Source organism: Mesoplodon densirostris, chromosome 19 (assembly GCF_025265405.1).
Source record: "Mesoplodon densirostris isolate mMesDen1 chromosome 19, mMesDen1 primary haplotype, whole genome shotgun sequence".
Taxonomy (NCBI): domain Eukaryota; kingdom Metazoa; phylum Chordata; class Mammalia; order Artiodactyla; family Ziphiidae; genus Mesoplodon; species Mesoplodon densirostris.
In genome coordinates this window covers 30,539,405-30,566,935 of record NC_082679.1, presented here as the reverse complement: position 1 = coordinate 30,566,935, position 27,531 = coordinate 30,539,405, and the positions used below count along the sequence as shown (strand labels likewise).

The 27,531-nt window shown below is 41.0% G+C and overlaps 1 protein-coding gene across 3 annotated transcripts; it reads left to right on the top strand.

Annotated features, from left to right (window-relative positions):
* Positions 1-1,482: 1,482 nt before the first annotated feature.
* Positions 1,483-27,531, top strand: SIAH1 (siah E3 ubiquitin protein ligase 1). 3 transcript variants are annotated; one of them, XM_060083723.1, is made up of 3 exons: positions 22,936-22,992; positions 24,588-24,709; positions 25,557-27,531. In XM_060083723.1, exon 3 carries the CDS (start codon positions 25,559-25,561, stop codon positions 26,405-26,407), a length of 849 nt encoding a protein of 282 aa, XP_059939706.1. In that variant the 5' UTR covers positions 22,936-22,992; positions 24,588-24,709; positions 25,557-25,558; the 3' UTR covers positions 26,408-27,531. The 3 variants fall into 3 exon arrangements, with proteins under 3 accessions (XP_059939707.1, XP_059939705.1, XP_059939706.1); XM_060083724.1 differs by lacking the exons at positions 22,936-22,992; positions 24,588-24,709 and adding an exon at positions 1,483-1,763; XM_060083722.1 differs by lacking the exon at positions 24,588-24,709 and having other exon boundaries at positions 22,411-22,992.

Genomic DNA, 27,531 nt, shown 5'->3' with positions numbered 1-27,531 from the left:
CTAGCTGCGGTAAGCAGGGGCTACTCTTCGTTGCGGTGCGCGGATTTCTCATTGCGGTGGCTTCTCATGTTGCAGAGCACGGGCTCTAGGCGCTCAGGCTTCAGCAGCTGTGGCTCGTGAGCTCTAAAGCGCAGGCTCAGTAGTTGTGGCACGCGGGTTTAGTTGCACCACAGCATGTGGGATCTTCCCGGACCAGGGCTCGAACCTGTGTCCCCTGGGCGGATTCTTAACCACTGCGCCACCAGGGAAGCCCTCCCATATATATATATATATATATTTTTATATATATATATATATATATATTATTTTATTTTATTTATTTATTTACTTTTGGCTGTGTTGGTTCTTCGTTGCTGTGCGCGGGCTTTCTCTAGTTGCGGCGAGCAGGGGCTACTCTTCGTTGCGGTGCGCGGGCTGCTCATTGCAGTGGCTTGTCTTGTTGCAGATCACGGGCTCTAGACACGCGGGCTTCAGTAGTTGTGGCTCCCGGGCTCTAGTGCGCAGGCTCAGTAGTTGTGGCGCATGGGCTTAGTTGTTCCGCAACATGTGGGATCCCCCTGGACCAGGGCTCGAACCCATGTTCCCTGCATTGGCAGGCGGACTCTCAACCACTGCACTACAAGGGAAGCCCCCTCCCATCTTTTTTAGATGGAAAATCTTTTTGATTTTGTATTGGTAGGGAACTTGGACGTAATGGGAGACTATTCCCTGGCGGTTTCTAAAATCTCATATAAAAAGTACCTTTTTGTTTTCACACAGAATACTACCTTTATGGAGGCTCTTACATGGAAATCCAGAGTTTGTAAAGGTCTGACACTGGCGTTTGCTCTGATATATACCTTGTACCCGTCAAGAACCGTGAATGACATTTTCCTTTTATTTTTTATGTAAAGACCCAGAATCTCATTTAGTTTCCAGGGGAGGACACGGTGAAGGGCGTGCCACTACCCACTCTTCAACTAAAATAAGCTTTTGTAACTCGTTCCGGTTTTGCTGAAGAGCAGCTCAAACCTAAGGAAGGGTCTTGGACCTCTTCCCCTTTAGGCGTGGGGTCCCACGTCGGTGGCCAAGGCAGCCGGTTTCTTCTTCCTTTGGGAGAGTGGAGTTGGGAAGGGCCACAGGAGGCACTGTGTGAAACCAGCAAACAAAACAGGAGGGTGGTAGATAGCGGGGCCGCGGCGCGGGACGACCCCTTGGGCCGCGGAACAAAGCCCCGCGGGGGCCGCTCAACGGGGGTCCCTGACGCGGCAGGCGAGCGCCCGCTCCTCCCCGGGAGAGGACGGTTGCAGGCAAGAGCGCGATATGCCAGCGTTTGTGGGTCGCGAGGCGTTCAGTCACAGCAACGGGAGCCGAGGAGCCCGGGTTCCAAACGCCACCCTCGGAACCCCGCACCGCAAGGCTTGCAAAAGTCTCAGCCGCCGCGCGAGAGCCTCTGCGCCTGCGCGCCCGCGGGAATCCCCGCCCACTCCGGGCCGCCGGCGCGCGGTGCCGCGCCTCCTCATGGCGGCCGCCGCAGTGTGTGGTATTTAGCGGGAGCGCGCGGCGGGCTCGAGGACGCGCGAAACGGCAGCGGCGGCCAGGGGGGAACCGGGGCGGCCGTTGCGGGGCGCGCTCTCGAGCGGCGGCGGCGGCGGCCCAGGGTGTCCCGTCGGTGTCGGCACGGGGAAGAGGCGGTGGCGCTGCCCGCGGTGGCCGGGGTTGGCGGCGGCGACGGAGCGCGTTTGAGCCAGGACCGGGGTCCGAGGCGCGCTCTCCGCCCACAGGTAAGTGGGGCCCGGCCTGGAGGGAGGAGCTGGCCGCGAGGGGCTCTGCGGGACTAGAACTCTCAGGCCCGGTAATGGCGGCGGGCGGGAAGGGCGGCCGGGCCGGGTCGCACCGCCCGGGCGGGGGCGCGGGCAGCCCCCGGCGCCGGACGCCTTTGTCTCGGCCGGAGCCCGGCTGCCCGGCCGCCGGGCCGAGCGCCGCCCCCCGCCCCTCCCCTCCCCTGCCCGGCCCTTCCCCGAGCCGCGAGCCGGCTCGCCCCCGCCCCCGGCGCCCCGGGCCCCGCAGGCCCACGCCGGGGGTCTGTCCCGAGCGGCCGGGCGAGGGCGGGGAAGGGCCTCCTCGCCTCCCGGCCCGGCCCCCGAGCGCCCGGGAGGCGGGCCCGGCCGGGGGAGGCGCCCGGCGCGCCCTGCGCCCGGGTGCCGGTCTTTGTTGTGAAGGGTCCCGGGGTGTGCGGCCAACATGGCGGAGGTCAGCTGAGTGCGGGCAGTGGCCAGCCCTTCCCTCCGGCCCCTCCCCGCACTGGCCCGGGGGCAGGACCGGGCGACTCGGCCGTCCTTGGTCTCCCCTGCCTGCCCCCGACCCCGGGAGCGGCCGTCCCCGATTGTGCTGCGTTCTTTCTCCCGCTCCGGCCTGAGCCTTCATTGTGCGGTGGGAAGAATGCAGCCTCCTCCCTTGTTTAGGTCGTTAGGAGATCGCGTGAACGGCTTGCCAGGGAAGCTCCAGCTTTTTATTGTAAACCTTGCTTTTCCTAGGTTTCATTTGTCGGGTAGTTTGGGGCCCTTTCTCGACTCTCCCAGATTTATAATTTAGGAATGTGGATAATCTGGGCCACAGCGTTGCGTAGGTTTTTCTTTTCCTGTGCCTGGAAAGATTCAGAATTTGTTTGCTCTGACATCTAGAGACGTCCAGTTTGTGTGTTTGGAAAATCAGATGGTGTGGCTGATTTGTCAAAGTCGTAGAAGCCATGAGCACGGATATAGGACAGTGATCGGACAGACGGTTTCTAGCAGTTGAACATTTACCATTTCTTGATAAGGGGCTGTCAAGGGTAAATTTTTAACTCTTTGCATCAGTTGAACGTTGGGAGCACGACTCTGAAGTCAGACTGCCTGCTTTGGTTCCAGCCCTGCCCCACCGGTTTGTGACCTTGGGCAAGATGCTTAACCTCTGTGCCTCATTTTCCTTATCTGCAAAATAGGGGTAATGACAGTACCTACCTCGTAGGACTGTTGGGAGAATTGATGAGATGATAGTAGGCGAAGGGCTTAGAGCAGTGGCAGGCCCATGGTTAAGTGCTCAATAAATGTTTACAGCTAAGGCTGTTGTTTAATCACTAAATTTGTGAGATTATCTTGGCGTGTTGGAACTGCATAGGCCAGAATATGTGAAATTACATTATAAACCATTAGTGCTTGGGTTTTTCTTTTAGTGCATTTTGTTACTTCTTAAAAATGAAAACAAGAGGTTTAGGTGGTAAATGTCCTGGCATTTGGAGATGATGGCATTGGGAAATTTCTATAGTAAGACATTTGGGTAGGTCTTGTGTGGTCTGGAATTTAAAAAATGGAATTCATGGGTCAGTTTGCTTTTGAGGACTTAACTAACTTGGAAGAGTGAAACAGTGAGTCTCTTTGAGTGTTAGATGTCTGGTGTCAACATCTATTTTGGACATTACTGAAGAGCAGAGTGTAGTATGGTGATAAAGGTCATGGTCTGGTAATTTTATCAGGCAGATATTGGCTCAAATTGGGGAGGAGAGGATGTTGGTTAGCTGTTAGGAGAACTTCGTGACAAGTAGATTTTGACCTAAAGAGGAGTATATAAATTATGTAATTTTTTGTTCTGGAAATTAAAGGTACAGATTTTTGTGATGTGGAATAATTAGTTGCAACCCTAAAGTTGGCTTTGCCAAAATATTTTCTTGAGATATATTATAGAATTGCTTTACCTGACCCCTCTTGACACCGTTCCAGCGTAATTTAGTAACATTTAATAATATTTTAAGCTGAAGTATAATTGATAGATATGGAACTTTTCAGGATAAGTATTACACAAACTACAAATTCAGAAATTTAATTCAATTCAGTGTAATGTGTTCTCCCTCTAAGCTTTGGGAAATTCTTACAAAATTGTTGTAGAGCAATATTCTTTAATATCTTTAATTAAAAAGAATATTAGGCTACAATTAATTGGAGTTGAAAAGGAAATATCTAGCTATGGCAACAATGACATAATATGAAGAACAGGATTTTATTTTCAGCTTATACAGTGTTTTGAAAACAGGTCTTACACAAGGACGGTAACAAAGTAAGTTTAGTAACTTTGCAAAGCAACCACTTAAAATTGTATTTTAAAGCAGTTGATTTACTTGATTTCTAGAGGTTGAAGGTTTTTCTTAAGAGATCTGTTACACAGTTTCAGTTATAATTACGGAATGTCCATACACACCTTATAAAAATGTTTAAATTTTGGTTATTTTTGGTCTAGACCTCATTACAAACAAAATCAATATGGGAAAACCGCAGACTTCCTACCCTTCCTTCCCCCACCACCCCAAAAAACCCTCAGCAACTGGGTATAAATTTTTCCTCTCTAAAGGTCATCCTTAATAGTTTATTTTATTTTATTTTAATTTTTTTTTTTTTTTTTTTGCGGTACGCGGGGCTCTCACTGTCGTGGCCTCTCCCGTTGCGGAGCACAGGCTCAGCTGCTCCGCGGCACGTGGGATCTTCCCGGACCGGGGCACGAACCCGTGTCCCCTGCATCGGCAGGCGGCCTCTCAACCACTGAGCCACCAGGGAAGCCCCAGTTTCTTTTATTTTTTAATTTATTTTTTAAAGGTCAAGTCTTTTATTTATTTATGGCTGCTTTGGGTCTTCATTGCTGTGCGCGGGCTTTCTCTAGTTGCGGCGAGTGGGGGGGGGGCTCTAGGTGCGTGGGCTTCATAGTTGTGGCATGCGGGCTCAGTAGTTGTGGCTCGCGGGCTCTAGAGCACAGGCTCAGTAGTTGTGACCCACGGGCTTAGTTGATCCGCAGCATGTGGGATCTTCGTGGACCAGGGCTTGAACCTTTGTCCACTGCATTAGCATGCAGAGTCTTAACCACTGCGCCACCAGGGAAGTCCAGTGGTTTCTTTTAAATAGAGATTTTTCTAATGCATTTTGAATCATCTGGTTTTCCATGGCTGTAGTTACTAGAGGTTCTGCTGCAAAAGGGCAGGGATTGTGGTTTTTTATTCCTGTGTCCTCAGTGCCTAACACTCAGTACAGACTTGTTTCCTGACCTACTACTTCTGTATTCTTATGACACTCAGATTTCTTTGCTGTGAAACTTAGACCCATGTATTCTCTTGCTCGCAGGTCATTTTTTTTTTTAATGACTATTTTTTAGAGGAGTTTTAGATTCACAGCAAAATTGAACAGAAGGTTCAGAGATTTCCCACGTACTCTGCCCCACTCCTGCATAACCTCCTCCATTATCAACATCTTCCATCAGAGTGATACATTTGTTACAATTGATGTACCTACACTGACACATTCTCACCCATAGGTTATGGTTTACATTATGGTTCACTCTTGGTGTTGTGTATTATGAATTTTAACAAATGTATGATATGTACCCACCATTATAGTATCACACAGAAGAGTTTTCACTGCCCTAAAAATCCTCTGTGGTCTACCTGTTCATCCCTTCCTCTTTCCTAACTTCTGGCAAGCACTAATCTTTTCACTGTCTCCATAGTTTTGTCCTTTCCAGAGTGTTATGTAATTGGAATCATACAGTATGTACCCTTTTCACACTGGCTGCTTTCAGCTAGTCATATGCATTTAAGTTTCCTCCATGTCTTTTCATAGCTTGATAGCTCAGTTCTTTTTAGCGCTGAGTATTATTCCCTTGTTGGGCGCGTACCAGTTTGTTTATCTACTCATCTACCAGAGGACATCTTAGTTGCTGCCACGTTTTGGCAGTCATGAATAAAGCTGCTATAAACATCTGTGTGCAGGTTTTCAGAAGTTTTCAGAAGTTTTCAGCTGCTTTGAGTAAATACCGAGGAGTATGATTGCTGGATCATATGGAAAGAATATATTTAATTTTATAGCAAACTGCCAAATTGCCTTTCAAGTGGCTGTACCATTTTGCATTCCCACCAGCAATGAATGAGAGTTCCCGTTGCTCCACATGCCCACCAGCGTTTGGTGTTGTCAGTGTTCTGGATTTTGCCATTCTGAAAGGTGTGTGGTGATACCTTATTTTTGTTTAAATTTGTGTTTCCCTGATGACAAATGATGTGAAGCACCTTTTCATATGCTCTTCTGCCATCTGTGTATCTGATGAGGCGAGGTGTCTGTTAAGGTCTTTTGCTCGTTTTTTAATTGGCATGTTCGCTTTCTTGTTGAGTTTTAAGAGTTCTGTGCTGCATTTTGGATAATAGTCCTTTATCAGAATTGTCTTTTGCAGACATTTTCTCCCAGTCTGTGGTCTGTCTTCTCATTCTTTTGACTGTGTCTTTCCCTGCACATCATTTTCCACTTTCACGTACCAAGGTGCTTCAGATTTATGTGTCTAAAACTAAAGCCTTTGTTTCCAACCATCCAAGGCTGTCATCCTCTGTATCCAGTGAGTCATAGAGCCCCGATTTTTCTACTGTCTGGTTATCTCAAATCGTGTTGCTTCTGTCTCTCACTCATTTTCACATGTACATTCAGTCCTTCTCTTTTACTTTCTAAGTGTCTGTCTGCTTTTGGTGTCTGCCTCCTCCCTTCAGTTTTTCCCACTGCCGTTTAAGGGAGCTTTCTAACATAGGTGACTTAAGGCCTTCAGTTTAAAGTCCCAAGTTCCTTGACATAGAGATAGTAAGTACACAGACCCTTCTGGAGCTGGCTTTTGTTACTTTCCTGTCATTTTCAACTGTGTACTTGCAGGTGCTTGTGTGCACCATATTTTGGCTTCCAACTAAGCTCTCTAATCTCAGCCTAGACATCACTTAGCTGAGGCACTCTTCCTGGATCCCCCACCTTGAATTGGATGTCATATTTCTGTGTTCCCATAGCACTTTCTGCTTGGCCCTACTACAACGATAGCCCCCTGAACTATAATTTTTCTCTACTACTTTGCTTCCCCAGATACAGACTGCAGTCTCTATGAGGACTTTGCCTTGATCACCCTTGTTGGTCTAGAGTTTAGCACTGTTGCTGGCGTGTAGTTGGTGCTCAGTAAATATTTATTGAATGACTGATACCTTCACAATGTTCGGTTATGCTCTTCTAGCCTTATCCTCCAGCATTTCTTCTTTGCCATATCTGGTTAAACTGGATTCTTTTTGTTTCTTGAACATTCACCACACTTAAACACCTCTGTGCCTTTGCTCATGATTGTACTTAATCTCTCAAATGTCTGTGCTACTTTGGGCACATGACTTAACCTCTCCAAGCCTTAGTTTCCACTAGCATGTGAACAGCTATGAAACATATTGCTGCTCCTTGCTCTGTGTCCTAAAGCTAGAGTAGCAGTGTAGCTGAGTGGTTAAGAGCCAGATCTGGATGTGTCTCTTGCCTCTGTCACTTACTAGTGTGTTTATGACTTTAAGCTCAATGAGAGCAGGGACACTGCCTAAAAGCAGGGACACTTGCATTTAAAAGCACATTACTTAACACAGAGAAAGTGCTTAAATAATTTAAAAATTAGTTATTTAATTTCTCTATTACCACTTACATTCTAGTAAGGGAGAAAAGAATTACAAATTGTGATATGTATTATAAAGGAGTAAAGAGTAATGGTGGGAGGGAGACTTGCTGTGAGAAGTGGTGATATTCAAGCTACCTTAAAAGGATAAGGAGCTAGTCCTCTGAAGGAGAGAAGGGAGAACATCTCAGGTTGAAGGAGCAGCAGCAGAGGTAAAGGCCCTGAGGCAGGAATGAACATGGACTGTTCCAGGAACTGAGAGAAGAGAGTGTTTCTGGAGCAAATGGATGAGGGGAAGAGATAGGCAAGGATCCGATCCTGCAGAGTCAAAGTACGGAATGTGAATTTAAGTGTACTGAGAAGCCATCAAAAGGTTTTAATTAAAGTAGTAACATAACCTGCTTTTAACTTTTAAGATTGCTTTAGCTGTTTGGAGAATAATTGGTTAGAAGGCCATTTCTTTGATCAGGAAGTACCGTAGTTGATTATAACCTGGATTAAGGTTGTGGCTGTGAAGATGAAGAGAAGTGGATGGATTTGAGATGTATTTTGGGGACAGAATTAACAGGGCTTGCTGATGGATTAGATATGAGAGGTGAGGGAAGGAAGGAATTAGGTTGTTTCTGGCATGAGCAATTGTGTGGATCATGGTGCTATTTACCAAGAATGGAAAAACTAGAGGGGGCGGGGGTGGTGGTGGTGGTACAGATAGCAATAAGAACTCAGAAAATGGAAGGATAGCAGATAAACTCAAAGTTCTGATATGTTGGATTTAAGATATCTATGAGACATCCAGAATGATCCAGTTAGGTAGAAGGAATATCACAGAAGCCAGATGGGAGATAGTAGAGCATGTTCGGGTGTTAGAAGATGGTCCAGTAGAAAAAGAAGGAGAGATTGATGTGAGAAAGGGATAATAGAAGGAGTATGAAGTCTGAGAAGGTGACAGGACACTACCCAAGGGCCTGGGTCACTTCTTCCATTCTAAGGGGAGGAAAGGAAGTGGTAAGTCAGCATTTGATGGCTTCTGTTGTATTTTCTAAACGAAGTATGGGTGAAGCCATCGGTTGAGTATTTATAGTTAGTGATTACTGTACTATGGCGTGGTTAAAGACATAGTAGAGAGAGAGAGATTGAGAAACTGAGCAGAGGGGAGGAGAGAAGAGATTCTGTGATGTGTTACCAGCTATGACTCCTGATACTTATTGTTCTCAGGAGATTCTAGAATACCTAGAGCAATAGTGTTACTTCCCCCCCCCCCAATGTAAGCCTTTTTGATGAAGTGTAGGATAACTACATATAGAAAAGTGCTCAAATATTAAGGATACAGCTTGATGCATTTTCACACACTATCATGACCAGCTCCCATGTGTCCTGTTACTTTTATTTTGATTTTTGGGTGTGTGTGTGTGTGTAAATCTTCAGGAACTCTAGGCTGAATGATACATCACTAGATAATACAGTCCATTTGGGGGTCAATTTATTCTCTAGGTTTGAGCCACAGTGTCCAAAATGATATTGGCAAAGACCTTTTATTAGGTTTGAGGTTGCCTAGTCATGTTGAACTTACTTGTGGCTTTTGTTTTTGTTTATTTTGAATAGTAGGGGGTTGGGAGCACATGGAACTAGAAAGAGAAGTGGAGGAAAAATCTTTGGAGAACTAATTTATATTTATAAAGCAGATATTGCCAGTGAGAAATAGTCTCTTAGAAAATTAGAAAAATTTAATGCCAGTCTTGAATTTTATAGGAAGTATTATACTGCACTTGTTATAGTTATTATTGTCATGTTGACAGGCTTAGGTAGTAATGGTTGATACAGTGAAATTAAGTGTACTGTACACTACATTTTTTACTTCAATTTTTGGTTTAAATGAAGTAATCTAATTGTTAAAAACTTGCCTTTTTCACCCTTTGCGTTTTACCTTTTAGCTCCTTTGAACTCAGCTAAAGTTGGGTTGTGGTTTTTTTGTTTGTTTTTGTTTTTGTTTTGTCAGGGTCCCTGATTTAGTTTTGTTAGGGACAGCTTCGGATATCTTGTTAATACAGATAGTTCTGAGTTAATTTCTGTAGACAGTGTTCTTTTGATTTTGCTTCGAGAGGTGAGCAGATAAATTTTGTCTTAGCATTAACTTTTAAAATGCTAAATTTAGGTATTTTTTATAAGTATAAACTAAAATATATACATATTTGAAATATGTGGGTTTTAAAAAATGTGAATAAGCTGTTTTTTAAATAATTTTTTCCCTATAAGTAAGTATTCATCTATTTGAGGCATTTTAAGAGAAAAACTAAGAAAAAAAGAATGCAGTAGGCAAAATCAACTCTTGGTCTCTCAGTGTTTAAATGTGCGTATGAAGTCACTAGCAATTTCTTAGCAGGAAAGTGTGGGGACACAAAATATGCACTAAAATTTAATTATTAATCACCAAAGTAATTTAAATGTTTTATGGAACATTTGAGAAATGCATACAGAAATGCAGCCCCCACCTTCCTCATGATCGTTCATAATGTGATAATTGAAAAGTAACCATTGTAGACATTTTGGTGTAGTTTCTAGTCTATGTGTGTTCCACAGTTTTTTGAGACAGCCAGGGACATTTTAAAGTCCGTTTCTTTGATCTGACTTAAATCCTTGTAGATATTTTCCCATTAATGATTACCACTTGTCAGTAACTATACATGTTTGAACTGCATAATTCCAAATAATGAAGTTTGTGCTTATGGTCTGTATCCTTCTGTTCTTGATATTTTGTGTACTTGTAGTTAAGTGGCCCCATCTCTGTTCTCTGTGATTTCTGGTTCTAAACTTGACCTCCTTTTCCCCTTCTCTAAACCCTTACCTTAAGTCCTTAAACCACATTCTGCAATTCTTAAGTCTTTAAACCACATTCTGCAATTCGGATGCCCTTCTGGTTTCTTTTCTGTCCCATTACATGGTATGTACACACATGAGTACATATATAAAAATAGACAGCTATGTCAATGTCCAAATTTACTTAATTCTTTTTTTCTCTTTTAACATAAATGGGATTGTAATATATCCTGTGGGCTTGTTTTTTTCCTCCACCTGTTTAAACAGTTTGATTCTTATATGTTAGTAGATATGAGTCTACCTTTTTTAAAAGAAAAAAAGGCAGCATCGTGTTCTGTTGTATGGACCATAATTTAATCACTTTCTTAAGCTAGGGCTGTTTTCAGTTTATTTGCTCTTACAAACAGGACTGCTGTAGGCATCCATATGTATACAGCTTTGCCAATGTGTAAATCATTGGATAGACTCTTGGAAGAGAAACTACTGGGTCAAAGAGTATTCAAACTTTATATTTTGAAACAAACTGCCAAATCTTATTAGAAGCCTTCACAGTGGACATTTCCAACAGTGTAGGAAAGTCTGTTTCTGCACATCTTATGTAATACTTGGAATCAAATCTTTGAAAACAAATTTATAATTTTTTAAGTAATGCATGTGCAGTTTGTGACAGTTCTCATATCAAGTTTTTGAGTTTCTTTTTCCTTTAGTCTAAAGAGTTTTACATGAACAATAATTAAAAATCAAATATTTCACTAGGCTTATTTTTTAAAGAAAAACTCCCTGCCCCTACTCCTCTCCAGGATCTAGGGGATGTAAGTAATGTTTTGAAACCTTGCGTCGTTATTCTGCCCTCGACACTTTTAGGATGATTTGGTTGGGCACAGAATTTCTAGAATGTTAATTAATCATTTTCTTTGTGGATTTTAAAAAGTATTGCTCTGTTGCATCTAGCTTTGGATATTACTGCTCAAAAGTCCAAAGTTCTTTTGCCTTCTAATTTATTTATTCATCTAACAAATATTTATTGAACCTGTACTGTGTGTCAGGCACCATTTTAAATGTTTGGGACACATCATTGAACCAGACATTCCCATTTTCCAGGTGGTGAGGGGGGCTACAGCAACAAACATAATAAATAAGTAAATTGTATAGCCTGATAGAAGGTCATACATTTTATTGACAACAGATTAGAAATGGAGGAGGGGAAGGGAAGAGGAAGAGAGGTAGAATGGGCAAGGATTAGGAGGAGGGGTCAGTGGGCACAGTGCTGGGCACTGTTTTAAATAGAGGGAACAGGGTAGGCCTCATTGAGAAGGTAATATGCAAGCAAAGATTAGAAGAAGGTGAAAGGGTTAGTCATGTGGGTATCCAGGAGAAAAGTATTTTAAGGCAGAGGCCCAAAGGAGCAACCTAGCCTTATGGAACAAGGAGGCTAGTACAGTGAGTGAGGGAGAAAGAGGTAGGAGATAAAGTCAAAAGAGTAATGGGACACATCATCATATTGTGTAGGGCCTTATAGACTGTTGTAGGATTTATCTATTACCTGCACATGGGAGATTTCAATGGATTTTTTTGATTGCTGTGCTTGGAATCTGGCGGGTGGGGTGGGAAACAAGGATGGAAGCAGGGAGACTGGTTAGAAGGATATTGCAGTAATCCAGTTGAGAGATAATGAGGCTTAGACTATATAATAGTAGTAGAGGTAGTGAGGAGTGGTTGGATTCTGGATATATTTTTCAAGGAGGTACAGTAAGATTTCCTGGTGGTTTTAGATACAAGATGTGTAGAGAAGAATCAAGGATGACATGAAGGCTTGAAGGCTTTTGGACTGAGTATCTGGAAGTCTGGAGTTTCCATCAAGTGAGGGGAAGGCTATTGGTTGAGTAGTCCGGGAGAAGGTAAGGAGTTCAGTTTTGGCCACCCCCCTGTAGGAATGTCTAGGAGGGTGTACACATCTGGGGTTTAAGACACATCTGGAGGGTTTTTGTTTTTTAATCTGGGCTGGATATAAAAATGTTCAAGTCCGTGGCAGTATCAGTGGAATTTAAAAAATACAAGAGTGAATGAGATCACCAAAGTGAAGAAAAGTGGGCCATGGACAACTCCCAAATTCAAGACTTTGGGGAGAAGAGCAGGAATCAATACCAGGCAGGAGCCAGTGATCTGATCAACTCTGTCAGATGTTGGTGACAGCTCAAAACTTACAAATTAAGTACAAACAAAACTACAAAACCAGTAAAATTCAAATTATACTAATTTATGAAAGTATTGAATACTGCCTGCTAAATTGAAGTCTTGAAACAACGTGAGTTATGGAATTGACTATTATGCTGTAAGTTCTTTTTGAGTTAAGCACACCAAAATTATCCCATATGTTGTGGTCACCACATGATGCATTTTCTTACCAATGTGTAAGTGCTTCAGTGAAAACCATGATGTCATTTGGGCTTCACTTCACACAAATGCATCATTTATATATTAGGTCCCCCTCTGTATTTCTTTTTAGCCTCCCATAATTAGAGTACTGTAGTACCAACTTGGAGCTAGTGTGACCATAAATGTAAACAGGAACAGTCACTTACATGGCTAACAGGTGGATTCAGATGATTCAGAATGTGCTAATGCTGTTTTTTAGATTATTAAACACAGGAAAATAAAACAATTTTTTTTTTTTTTCCTGCGGTACACTGGTCCCTCACTGCCATGGCCTCTCCCGTTGCGGAGCACAGGCTCCGGACGCGCAGGCTCAGCGGCCATGGCTCAAGGGTCTAGCCGCTCCGTGGCACGTGGGATCTTCCCGGACCGGGGCACGAACCCGTGTCGCCTGCATTGGCAGGCGAACACTCAACCACTGCGCCACCAGGGAAGCCCAAACAAAAATTTTTGTAGAGAAATGTGGCACCCACCCTGAGAACAGAATCTTAGTTTGAGGAAAATTAGAGTCTAAGTTAATTCGTGTGTTATATCCTTATTTGAAATAACTAAAATGATTTGGTTAGAACTTCAGGTGTGATTCTTATGAAGACACAGATTATAACTTTTTCAAAGGAATATAATTTTGTTTTTGAATAAGGTTCCATGAATTTTTTAATACGGCATTTCCCCCTATAAATTCCATTATTTTTCTGCAATAGTAGTAAAGAGCTATCAATATCAGTGTATTGATATTAAGACTCTCGTGTGACTTTTTACCTCATTTCTTTAATTTCTTCGTCTCAAGCAATGTGTTCTTTTCTGTTTAGCTTAGTATCACCAACGCTTCATAGGTTACAACCAATTTAGATATGCTTTAAATTTTTGTTCTCTGTATGTATGTGTGTATTTACTTACCATTATTTGTCAGGAAGAATGGGAAGATGAATGTTACAGTGCAGAACCGGGTACAAGATATTTTATGAGGAAGATTTAAAAAGTGTAGCTTAACATCAAGATGGAACAAAAGAGCAAAGATCTACTGGAATGTGTGGCAATTTTACATCCTAAGAGAATATAAAACATAATCAGGGTAGTGAACAGTTGTATTCAAACTTGGACATGTAACTAAGTGAATAGTATTTGGCTGCTTTTATCTAGACACTGTGAGCTTTGGTTATATCGCAGTAGTGACTGTGTTGTAATCATGACTGACATGGTTTCAGTAATTTCAAGTGAATTCCCAAAAATTCTATTTAGTGATACGTGGTAGGACATAAAAAAGTTGAGAGCCTATTTTTGACCCTCTTCCTGCTTCTTTTACTCTTTTACTCTTTTTTTTTTTTTTTTTTGGCCACACCATGTGGCATGTGGGATCTTAGTTCCCCAACCAGGGATTGAACCAGCACCCCGTGCAGTGGAAGCGTGGAGTCTTAACCACTGGACCGCCAGGGAAGTCCCCTGCTTCTTTTATTTCTCTGCTCTTACCTCTCTTCTCGACTCTTTGCTTTGATTTAATGTCTAATGGTTTAATGACTGTTAAATTATACCACTTTGATACAAAAAATTTCAAAAAGCAACTACTTGCTATGACTACAGTTTTAATTTAACGAATTTAAGGAACTTTTTTTGGGGTCAATTTTTATAAACATTGAAGATTAGTTGTATGCTAAGTTGAATATTCTGTGCCAGAGTGAGAAGATTATACATACTTTTTTTTAGAGTTATTTGAAAGAAAATAAGATTCAGGAATGAAGCAGTCTGGCTCTGTTCTTATTACTTCTTAATTTTTCTGATCTTCAATTTCCTCATCTGCAAAATGGAGATACACCCTTCTTTATGAGTCTTTAATAAAGACTGTATATAAAGCTGCTGACATGAAGCCTTACAGGTTGGTAGATGCTCAGTTTGAAGCTTCTTTCATAGCAAACTCTGTTATCTTTATCATGTTTCCGACAGTCCCAAGTTGAGGTTATGAAGATGAACACAGTACGTTGAAACAACAGTTTTCGGTAAAATCCCATATAATCGGGGTCTTTTTAATTTAGTGATTCCTTGCAGGGTTCCTAGTATGGCTCTGTAAACATCACTGAGTGTGTTGTTAATAATATACCAAATGTTCCCACATACTTGATCTCAGTTAAAGTCCAAAAATCTTGTTGTTAGTTTTATTGTTTCACAAATGAGCAACTTGAGACCCAGGATATTGTAGTTTTGCCCAATATCAAAGTAATTAATATAGGTATATGCATAGGTATATTCTTAAGGTAGGTTACCAGTGGTGCATTACTAAAAAATGAAACTACTACCTAGGAATGAATGGGTTTATGGAACTGTGATGGCACAAACAAATGTTTTGAAAACTTAGAGAATTGGTATGAAAATATATTCCATTTTTTAGACTGTGTTTATGGTGATAAAATGATTTACTTCACCACATAGTGTTGTTATTGTTTTTTAAAACAGACTTTATTTTTTAGAGCAGTTTTAGATTCACAGCAGAAGTGAACCGAAGATACAGAGATTTCTTGTATTCACCCTGCCCCATCATTATCACCCAAAGTCCATGGTTTACATTAATGGTTCTCTCAGTGCTGTATATTATATGAGTTCTGACAAATGTATAATGATATGTACTCACAACTGCAGCATACAGGATAGTTTCACTGCCCTAAAAATCCTTTGTGATCCACCTGTTCATCCCCTCCCTGCCCAGTCTCTGGCGGCAAATACTGATCTTTTTACTGCCTCCATAGCTTTGCCTTTTCCAGCATGATGTCATATAGTTGGAATCATACAGTATGTAGCCTTTTCAGACTGGCTTCTTTCACTTAGCAGTATGTATTTAAGTTTCCTTCATATGTTTTTGTGGCTTGATAGCTCATTTTTTAAAATTTCTGAATTATATTCCTTTGTATGAATGTATCACAGTTTACCTCTTCACTATAGGAAGACATCTTAGTTGCTGCCACATTTTGGGAATTATGAATAAAGCTGCTATAAACATCTGTGTGCAGGTTTTTGTGTGGACATAAGTTTCCAACTCCTTTGGGTCAATACCAGGGAGCATGATTGCTGGATCTTATGGTAAGAATACGTTTAGTTTTGAATAAACTGCCAAACTCCCTTCCAAGTGGCTGTACCATTTTGCATTTCCACCAGCAATGAATGAGAGTTCCCGTTGCTCCACATGTCCACAAGCATTTGCTGTTGTCAGTGTTCTGGATTTTGCCATTCTAAAAGGTGTGTGGGGCCTCCCTGGTGGCGCAAGTGGTTGAGAGTCCGCCTGCCGATGCAGGGGATACGGGTTCGTGCCCCGGTCTGGGAGGATCCCATATGCCGCGGAGCGGCTGGGCCCTTGAGCCATGGCCGCTGAGCCTGCGCGTCCGGAGCCTGCGCGTCCGGAGCCTGTGCTCCGCAACGGGGGAGGCCACAACAGTGAGAGGCCCGCATACCGCAAAAAAAAAAAAAAAAAAAAAAGGTGTGTGATGGTACCTTATTTTTATTTTAATTTGCATTCCACTGACGACAAATGATGTGGAGCACCTTTTTATATGCTCCTTTGCCATCTGTATATCTGATGAGGTGAGGTGTCTGTTAAGGTCTTTTGCCCGTTTTTTAATTGGCATGTTCGCTTTCTTGTTGAGTTTTAAGAGTTCTGTGCTGTATTTTGGATAATGTAGTCCTTTATCAGATATGTCTTTTGCAAACATTTTCTCCCAATCAGTGGTTTGTCTTCACATTCTCCTGACTGTTGCAGAGCAGACATTTTTACTTTTAATCAAGTCCAGCTTATCAATTGATTCTTTCCTGGTTCAATGCCTTTGGTGTTTCTGAAAAGTCATTGCCAAACCCAAGGTCATCTAGATCTTCTCCTGTGTTGTCATCTTCTAGGAGTTTTATAGTTTTGTGTTTTACGTTTAGATCTGTGATCCATTTGAGTGAATTTTTGTGAAAGGTGTAAGATTTGTGTCTAGATTCCTTTTTTTTTGCATGTGGATACTCAGCTGTTGCAGCACCAATTGTTGAAGACTCTCTTCTCTTCATTGTGTTGCCTTTTGCTCCTTTGTCAAAGATAAGCATAGTGTGTTGTAAAATAGTGTTATTTAAAGTGAATTTTAAATCTTAGTTGTGAGTTCACTCTCTTTAATGTTATATCAAGTAACAGATATATTCTACCTTAGGGGTCATCAGGGATGAGTGAGTTCTGGTTGTATACATGCTATTTCTTTTATTTGGAATCTTTCATACTGTTGTACTTGATTTATTCATTCCTTCCAGAAATATTTGAGTACCTGGTCTGGGCTGGGTACTGTCCTAGGTGCTGGAGATAGAAGCGTGAGCAAAATAAACAAGGTCTATGCTGATGAAGTTTATATTGTAGTACAGAGCTCTTGAACCAAAAGTTAGTGGTTCAGGGATCCTGGGAGTTCTCAAGGCCCTTTGAGGGTCAAAACTTTTTTTCACAATAATGAGACATGAGAGTAAAGTGAGGTTCCCAGAGGCTACATGACATGTGGTATCTTCACAGATTAATTGCAGAAGCAGATATTAAATATCCAACAGTATTTTTTATTGCATCAGATATTAAAAAGATTTGCAAAAAATGCAAAACATAAACACTCTTCCCCCTATTATGGAAGATAGTTATTTTTCATAAACATTTAACATGTAATAGATTTTTACTTGTTATGTAAAAAATGTGATGGTAATTTTAACATAAATATTTTTAAAGTTCTTGGCTTGAATTTCTAATATTGTAAATATTAATACATATAAACCACATTGACAAAATGCTCTTTTGGGGTCCTCAATAATTTTTTAAAACTTTAAAGCAGTAAAGACAAATTTTTTTCTTAAATGGCCAGATAGGTTTAGCTTTAGGAGTCATAGGGTCAACTTTTCAACTCCACCCTTGAAAGCAGTCACAGATAATATGTAAATGAATGGGCTTAACTATGTTCCAATAAAACTACTTACAAAAACAGGCAAGTGGTCTGTAGCTGTAGTTTGCCAGTTATTGGTGTAAAGGGTTCCTGGTACCAAAAAAGTTTGAGAATTGCTGTTATCAGTGAAAAGCTGGTATTGTGGAGAGAGAGACGGGCAGAAGATAGACAATAAGTAAGTTATTTAGTAAGAGAATTTCATATGGCAAGAGATAATATGAAGACAGTAAGAAGGGTGATCTGGCCTTTAGAAATAAAGTGATCAGGAAAGGCCCCTCTAAGGAGCTGACTTAAGGTAACTCTTACTTGTTCAGGTTTTCAGGTTTTATCTCCCATCTTTTTTTTTTTTTTTTTTAATTTCTCCTGGCTACATTGGGATCTCTCCTGTGTTGGGAGGGAAAGCAAGACAGTTGAATCTTATTAAACTTAAATTCAGAAAAGGTTAATGTTTCAAGTTGAATTAGAAAATATCCAAAGCATATCTGCTTTGAAAGGATCTAGGAAATTATAACATTGCCCAGATTAGAACATTGACCTACTTTATACGACATCTAGCAAGTTAACTTCTGTATCATTTTTCTCTTCTGAAAATGAGAGAGTTGGCTAAGGTCTTTTCCAAGTCTAAAATTTTTCATAATGTCTGTTTGCCTAGGATGCCATTTGTCACCCCTTCTAAGTCCTCCTCAATCAGATAGCTCCAACTTCCTTTTTTTTTTTTTCTTAAAGTAGTTCTGTGATCTGAAATATTTACTTTACTTTGAAATCTATTTTCCTGTCTGTAATGCAGGGGGTAAATGCTTAACCTGGAAGCTCATTGAGGACAATACCTGGTACATAAGTATGCTTATTAATAAATATTTGGGGCAGCTGTTTTAGTGAGAATGGAGGAAAGTCCCTCCTCTGCCTCAGTATTTAACTTGCTGACCCTGGAACCATTTAGGTTATAGCAGTAAGAATGAAACCAACCAACAATGAAGCTCCAATGAGGGACATGAAAAGTTTAATAGAGGGGTTAAGGAAGTAAAAGAGCAATGCAGTATGAATTTATGTGGCCATTCCAACTTCAGGGAAAGGAAGGGGAAGTAGCCGTTCCTGCCATCAAACTCTCTGTTCCCTTGTTGGAAATTGAGGGTGTCTACATAATTAAATGCTTTAGCATATCAAGAGATAGGTAACTTTAGCAAAATCAAATTTATGAATTAGAATTTAATGAGTTCTCTTGGAATGCAGTGCAAAACAAAGATTGGAATTATGAGAAAAAAATATGTAAGTGACCTGAAGATAGATCCAGGAGAGTCAGTATCAGAATTATGTGAAGAAAAGAACTGAGTAATAATGGTAAGAGTCGAAGAACAATTAGAAGAAAGGTCCACAAAGGTAAAAGACTTAAGGCTTGGGATTGAAAATACTCACCTGGTGTTTGGCAAGTGCTGATGGCATATATCTAGATGTTTTGATGAAAATTTCTTCCAAAGATAAGAGTCTTAGAAGCCACCTGTCAGGGTAGAAAAGGTTACCTGCAAATGAATACGAATAAGAATGACATTAGATTTTTCATCTACATAGTTACATGTCAGAAGACAGCAGAATTTATGTAGTTCTAGGGGTAAAGGGTGTGAACTAGAATTCTAAGCTTGTGCAAGAGCTTCAGATTGTTAAGACTGAGACTTAATTGCTTCCATGCCCTTTCTGAAAACTTTTTTGAGGTACTATGGCCATACCAAAAAATGAATCGTAATTAAGGATTCAAGGGGAAGAAAAAGATGGGTATTTGTCTTACGATAGAGTTGTGAGAAATGAAATCAGAATGGTTGCAGTTAGGTTTAAATGATGGTTTTGACAAAAGTTTTGAAGTTCAGTACAGTCTTTATCCTGGCAGGTGGGAAAGGGAAAGTTTCACTATTAGCACATTAAATGACCTGCCTCGTTTTGGGAGATGTTAATACTTTCATTCTTGATGTTAATGTAGATTCAATGTGAAATAAAAATAATAAGGATAATAGCTAGTAAAATAAAATTAGGATGTAGAATCATGCTTTCCAATAGGACTTTCTGCAGTGACAGGATATGGTGACACTGTTTTGCATTCCCACCAGCAGAGCATGAGAGTTCCACCTCTTAGATGTGTCACAGGGATCTCACTTCTACTTTGCATTTCATCCATTATTACAGTTTGGTATCTAGCATAGTGCCTAATGGGTTCTGGTTAAGTATATGTTTTTGGTTTTTTTTTTTAACCAGGTGTAGAAGCCTCAAAATACAGTGTTAGGCATTAAAAAGCAAATGTACTTTGCTTTACACATTTAAGTTATGGTTTGCATGTTCCTCTCCGTTTACTGTCATCACCTTTGTTCAGACTTCTGGTTTTACAGGTCTTCTATCAGGTCTTTTGTCCTGGGCTTTCCCCACTTCAGATCATCTCTCTTACTGGACACATAACTTTGATTCTGTGGCTACAACGTCTTCTGAATTATCTTCAGGAAAATAGAGCTTTTAGGAAAATACTTTGTATAATTTTTTAAAATCCCCATTACTTTGGTGCAGTTCTGGAAACTAAAAATAGATTGCTTAATTTTTTTTCTTGGCATTATGGTTTTATAACGAAGTTTGATTTTTAACTTTTGGCATTTTAAGCTGTTGAATTTTTAAGTAGACTTGCTTTAGTTTTAATTTCGTCTGAGGTAGACAAACCATTAGGATGTGGACATCTTTGAGGGGGGCCATTATTTGCAGGCTGCAGTAACTTTAGTAAACTGCAAGAAAATGAAAAGCACAACATTGTTGTGTATTCATTTTAATCAGAGAAATTCCTCATCAGTTATTTATAATTTATAATAGGAAACAAAGGTTCCCCCATGAAATTGAGAATAAAAGTTTAAGACTATTTACTTCTATCATAAGTTTGTGAATGTGGCAAAGCAATGGTTAAATGCTCTGAAATTACTAAGGCAACATTAAAGGCTGATTCTAAAATGTTTTTATCTAAATTAAAATCTGTTTAAACTTTATACCAAACAGGGCTTGAGATGCAGGCTTTATTTTAGAAAGGGTAGGTAATAGTGCACTCTTGGTAAATTTTGGATTTTTGCTAACTTTGGATTCTATGGGCTTGTCTTAGTGTAATGTAGTTTTTGTGAAATTTTCCCTCATAAAACCAGTTTAAATAAATGTTTTACCTAGTGGAGAAATTCTATATTGTGCTAAAAATTAGTTAAATGGCAGTTCATCTTTGGTATACATTTTTGATAACCTTACAAGCTAAAGGCATCTTTTAGAGTATATATCTGGAACCCACAAGTTATATGTCTCTAACTAATTGATGACCTCAGGCAAAACAAGTTAACTTTTGGAATTGTGTGAGTACTTACATATTTTGGAATATGTACCACCTATGATATATATATAACTTACCCATCTCCCTTAATCCAGACAAAAGCCATGCAAGGCTGGAAATACTGTCCCAGTTTTACAGCTGAGTGGGTGGTGAAGACTGGGTTTGAATCCAAGTGTAGATGGCTCCAGCACACTCACATTTTTACTGTCCTGACTCACTTATTGCGAGGTTTGTCCGTAGATTAATGGTTTTCAGATAGTGTTGTAAGGATCTGTATAGGTCCTTTGGAAGTTTGGGAAAAAATTTTTCTTTGGCTTGAGAAATCTGTCATCCTTTTTATTTGTTTTACACATTTAGAATCTCTTAATTCTGTTTGGAAAGAGTTTTTCCTGCCTAAAACATTTGAAGTCTCCTGCTCTAGAAACCTGAGACTTAACTGTTGAATAGAATGAATATGTATTAGAAAATAAAAACCTAGGTAATAGTAATTTATATTTGTCAGTGAACAGACTATTTTCAATTATATTTCTATTCCTAATGATTTCCTAATATCAAAATGAGGTTGAGGTGACTGAACACACTATATAGGGTGGGTAAGTGATTCGAGTTAAAATGTTATGCTGAAAATGGGCAATCTACAATTTGCAGCATAGGGTTCACTCCCCACTACCAGCTCTTGCTGCCTTTAAAGGCTGCCCTAAGCATGATGTAATGACAGGTTAAACCTCTGAATGCCTGAGCTGACGCAATGCAAATCTGAGGCCCTGGACTTTATTGGGGGCAAGGGTAATGCTTGTTTAAAAACAAAACAAGCTACTTTGTTTAATAAGGCCGTTTAAGACGGCTTTCCTAGAGTGGGAAGAGAATAAAATCTCAATTTGAAGGTTGAAGCAGGAGTTTAATATGGTTATGTGTGTTTACTACTCTCACTGCGAAGTCTTCTCGAAGGGAGAAGGGGGAGTTTAAAACAAGGTGCGGTAAAAATGGGGAAGTGAGTTACAGTTGAGGAAATAAGGTAGGTGACGCCCGATAAATAGTTATTGAAGGAAGTAGGGAGAATGTTTTTACTGTATAAAAATCTAGCGTTCTCACGGTTAACCGGGAGAGTGTAGTGCAGAGAAGAGTGCTTGTCTGGCCACGGATTTCCCATATATTCTGTGCAGATCTTGGGTTGAAACCAGCCGAAATTGCCGATATCTGACTGTTTGGGCCTACAGAAGCGGAGTGTTTCGACCTACTTGTAAGCTAGTGGAAATGCTGTGGCGTGCGCAGTGTCGCCAGGTTCGCGGGGATCTCGGGTTTAGCCCAGCTGGGTGGCTGGTGGGAGTCGCGGCTGCCTGCTTTAGAACCGCCCTAGGCTGAGTGGGGTGGAGCCTTAATCCCCGCCCCCGTGCGCCGCCCCGCCCTTCGCCCTCAGAGGCAGCCGCCGCCCTGAGCACTGCGTTCCTGCGGCCGTCTGACGCTCTGCGTGGAGCGGGCTCTCCCAGCTGCGGGCCGGACCCTGCAATAGTAGCTCGAGCTGGCACCGAGAGCGCAACTCCTCGTCCGGTCGCCTCCACGCACCCTACAGTCCTGTCCTTCACCGAGCTGGCTGGAGCCTAGCCGATGAATTTGGGGAAGATAGACTTCCGAGACAGACAGACGAAGGTTTAGGGCCCAGCAGAGGACAGCTCGGCAATGGCTCCCATTTTTGGAGACGCAGGCGAATTTGAGCTCATGGGGAGGTGTGGTCGGCTCCTCTTGAGACAGGATGGGGGCTTCAGTTCTCTGCCTCTGTAGCCAGTGCTTCTGAGGAGTATTGAATGCAGTGTATGGAACAGGGCACGTGCCTTCCCTTCTTGAAAACTTGACCCGGGACATGTTTAGGAACAAAAGGTTGGTTCAGGACGGCCCTCTGTTGCAAGTCGTCTTTACTTCTGGGGGAAAGGCTATGAGCTGCCTGGCTTCTCATGACGGGGAAGCCTCCCTTACCTCTTCTGTACTCCTGGAGGGGCGTCTTGCTCACTTGTTTACCAGCATCTGGGACAAAGAAGAGAAAAGGTACTGCCATTGAGAGACTGGGTTGCTTAAACTGTGAAATGGGAAAGTTGTGTGAGCCAGTGGAATCTAAATGGGTCAGGGAATGGCTGCACCATAATTGAGCTGGCAGTGATGTTTCCTTTGATCAGCTGTGTACTTTTCTCAATTTAAATCAAACTTGAGGTTATGTCATGACTCATGCAGAGTTGTCCAGACACTTGAGTCCTTGGTTCCTACTGCCCGGCTGTGTGTGGGTTGGGGCTCTTTCTCTGTTTGAAGATGGAGCTGGGTTCCACCTTCCGAGCTTTGGGAGGCTTTAGTAGCTGCTATCCTGTAATAATTCCATTCACAAGAAATAGAAGCCACATTTTGCTTGTTTTCACACTTTGAATAGGAATTTAAGTTGTGCTGTCTACAATGTTGGAAAAATAATAATGTACATTGTAACAAGAGCCTGAACTGTTGATGATAAATGTATAACTATTTTGCTCGGTAAAGAAATTAAAACAGTAATACTTTTCTTGCTTAATAGTTACATTATGTTGAATACAAACTGAGTTTACTGCCTCTTGGTGTGTGACTAGCTGTTTTGGTTTAGTGATTTGAAAGGCATTGGTGGCTTAGATTATTTTGTGCCCAAGGAACCACTTCCCAGTTATTATGTTGCTCTTTTTTTTTTTTTTTGCGGTACGCGGGCCTCTCACTGTTGTGGCCTCTCCCGCCGCGGAGCACAGGCTCCAGACGCGCAGGCTCGGCGGCCATGGCTCACGGGCCCAGCTGCTCTGCGGCACGTGGGATCTTCCTGGACCGGGGCACGAACCCGTGTCCCCTGCATCGGCAGGCGGAGTCTCAACCACTGCGCCACCAGGGAAGCCCTATGTTGCTCTCTTAAATGAGCAGCATAAAATGGACCATGAAATAAACATACAGCACACATACAGGATATTTTGGCAATGCTAATAAGCCCATTGTTTTACTAGTGGCCTAAAACAAAATGCATGGATCATCATATGCACAAAGAATCTCCTCAGGGGAAACTGGATTACAGCAGAGTTCCTTATAGTGCTTTTGTTGGGCTGGAATACCGGGGTTATAGAAGGCTTCAGTGATGAGAGTTGATTCCTGTTGTCCTAAATCCATGTGATGAGCCACATTATGATAGAATTCTGTGGTACTTTTGTTTCCCCTTGTACTTTAGAATATACCTTTAGTGACAGTGGAATTGATCTGTTTTGGGGTTTTTTTTTGTTGTTCTTTCACTCTCAGTCCCCATTTAAGGTGTCTATCCTTGAGCAGTCTGAGTAATAGAAGCCAAATTGCATTTATGTGGTCACATTGATAACAGCATTATTTTTTCAAAGTTAAATTCTTTCCAACAATAACAATTATAATTGAGAAAACATTAAATTTGAGGAGTTAAATTTTAATTTTGTAGAAATATGGCTTACGGTTATTGGGAGTATACTCTTAGGACATCAGTAGACTGATTTTTTTTGTCACCCCCAAGAAAGTGGCCCACTATATTCTAGCAAAGGTAGATTCCTGGGAAAAGGTGGCTTGTTTTATCTTTCATTTAGCTTAACAAGTTAGTTAATATTGTTGATCATTTCTTCCAGATGGCATGTATTTCTTAAATAATGTTTATCACTGTACTGATGAGTGCTTCCGCAACACTGGTGAACTCTAGGGTACAAGGAGTTCTTTACCTGTTGGCTCTATCCCTCACCCCCAATGTTGTGTGAGTCTCTCTGATGCTTTTTATCTTTATTCTTTATTTATCTTTTCCTGACTCTCCTTCTGCTTTGCAAATTATACCTGATTTATATTGTAGAATGGAAGTAGAGTAGAATGGTTTACTTTCTTTGAATACCAGAATCAAATCTTTTATTTGAGGATGGCCCTCCATTTCTCCTCCATACTTCCTCACTTTTGAAGGGGGCACAGATCAGTAGGAAACAAGGTTAATACCTAGCTGGTGTTAACATTCCATGGAGACAGATGATGGAATGGCAGTAGACCCTTCCCCTTGTAACCCCTTCCCTTTCCCAAATACACCTCTAGAGCAGATAACTGTTCACCATTAGGAGGAGTTAATCAAAGTGCCCTGGTGGTCCTTTGGATCACGTATAACTCACTGGAGCTATCAATAGCTGACTTAAGAATGAGGAAGAAATAGAATGAGTAAGGCAGGTGAACACAGAGAGGGAGGAGGAATTCCAGTCAAAACTGATTGTGTTGAACTTAAACTGCTTGTACAGTGTTCCTTAGTTGTTTATGGTCCAGTTTCTATTTTAGCATTTATTCCATACAGTCCATCCAAGGATGATTTTTTTTTACATTTTTTAGAGAAAAGGAATTCTAAATGTGCTCTGGAACATTTTGAAAAGAGATTTTATCCAGTGTACAATACACATATTTCGTGTAATTTATGTTTTTTTAAACTCTATTTTCCTTTTTGCTTACAGTAAATTTTGCACGAAACTTAAGTATTTCTGGCATGTAAACATTATTTATATAAAACAAGTTATAGTTGTAATTATTTTTCTCCTGCCTCCTTTTATTTTTATTTATGTTTTTTATTACAGAAATGAGCCGTCAGACTGCAACAGCATTACCTACTGGAACCTCAAAGTGTACACCATCCCAGAGGGTACCTGCCCTGACTGGCACAACTGCATCCAACAATGACTTGGCGAGTCTTTTTGAGTGTCCGGTCTGCTTTGACTATGTGTTACCACCCATTCTTCAGTGTCAGAGTGGCCATCTTGTTTGTAGCAACTGTCGCCCAAAGCTCACATGTTGTCCAACTTGCCGGGGCCCGTTGGGATCCATTCGCAACTTGGCTATGGAGAAGGTGGCCAATTCAGTACTTTTCCCTTGTAAATATGCCTCTTCTGGATGTGAAATAACTCTGCCACACACAGAAAAAGCAGACCACGAAGAGCTCTGTGAGTTTAGGCCTTATTCCTGTCCGTGCCCTGGTGCTTCCTGTAAATGGCAAGGCTCTTTGGATGCTGTAATGCCGCATCTGATGCATCAGCATAAGTCTATTACAACCCTACAGGGAGAGGATATAGTTTTCCTTGCTACAGACATTAATCTTCCTGGTGCTGTTGACTGGGTGATGATGCAGTCCTGTTTTGGCTTTCACTTCATGTTAGTCTTGGAGAAACAGGAAAAATACGATGGTCACCAGCAATTCTTTGCAATCGTACAGCTGATAGGAACACGCAAGCAAGCTGAAAATTTTGCTTATCGACTTGAGCTAAATGGTCATAGGCGGCGATTGACTTGGGAAGCCACTCCTCGATCTATTCATGAGGGAATTGCAACAGCCATTATGAATAGTGACTGCCTAGTCTTTGACACCAGCATTGCACAGCTTTTTGCAGAAAATGGCAATTTAGGCATCAATGTAACTATTTCCATGTGTTGAAATGGCAATCAAACATTTTCTGGCCAGTGTTTAAAACCGTTGCATTCAATTTCAGAGAATAAGGCACCTGTCTGCCTACCAACCAGAAGCTTTTGGTAGGTGGAAGCTAGACACATGAAGGTAAATGAAAGGAAAGGCTGTTAAATACAGGAAACAGTTGCATGTAGTAACACTAATATATTTAAAAATAAGTCAACAGTAAACCACTGAAAAAAAAATATATATATATACACCCAAGATGGGCATCTTTTGTATTAAGAAAGGAAGCATTGTAAAATAATTCTGAATTTGTGTTTGTTGTAGATTGAGTGTACTGTTAAAAAATATTGGGTTCTTGTTTTTTTGTTTTGTTTTTTTGTGTGCGTGAGTGTGTGTGTGTGTGTGTGTGTGTGTGTGTGTGTGTGTGTGTTTGGGTTTTTTTTCCTTTAACTGACAAGCCATGTTGAGTGGTCTTGGACCACTGCTTTTCCCCTATGTGAGTCAATACATAGTGCTGCTGTGTGTGTATATTTTTTTGTGTGTATTTGCTAATTTTTATTAATTCTAGTTTTTCATTAAATAAATTTGACTTTCTTTTCTGTAATTCAGGTTTTTCCTCACTTTTTTTTGTACCTTTTTAAAGTTAGTGTCTTTTTGATATGCATAATTGTTTATGGTAAAATTTATACATGTGTTCAATACATATTTTCTTTTTCCCCCATTAATCAGTTCATTAGAAATATTTTAAATTCAACTATTTTGTGAAGATATGAGTTTCAGAAAGGAAAGGTAACATCGGAAGAATTATCAGAAGCTATTTAAAGCAGCTATAAAGTGATCTCTCTCTCTTTCTCTCTCTTCTCCAGTTGAGTCATACCTTCAAACTTATTCTTTGTAAGGTTAGGGAGTACTGATTTTTTTTTTTTTTAAAATACTGGAAAAAAAAATCAGGCTCTCCCCCTCCCCCCAGATATCTTGGACAAATCACGTATGTTTAAAATTTGTTCTTGTATTTATTGGTTTTGCAAAAGAAGGCATCGTCTCACACAGTACTTGTAATTAAAAGCAAGTCATTTGTTTAAAAAAAAAGAGGCAGTTTGCAAAAAAAATGTTTTTGGTCTTTTATAATTCTCATTAAAAGAATA

Bases quoted from the DNA above. Each gene is read 5' to 3' on its own strand.
- SIAH1 (XM_060083722.1), top strand. From the start codon at position 22,902: ATGACGGGGAAGCCTCCCTTACCTCTTCTGTACTCCTGGAGGGGCGTC. The intron at 22,993-25,556 runs GTACTGCCATTG...TTTTTATTACAG, and splicing joins TGGGACAAAGAAGAGAAAAG to AAATGAGCCGTCAGACTGCA.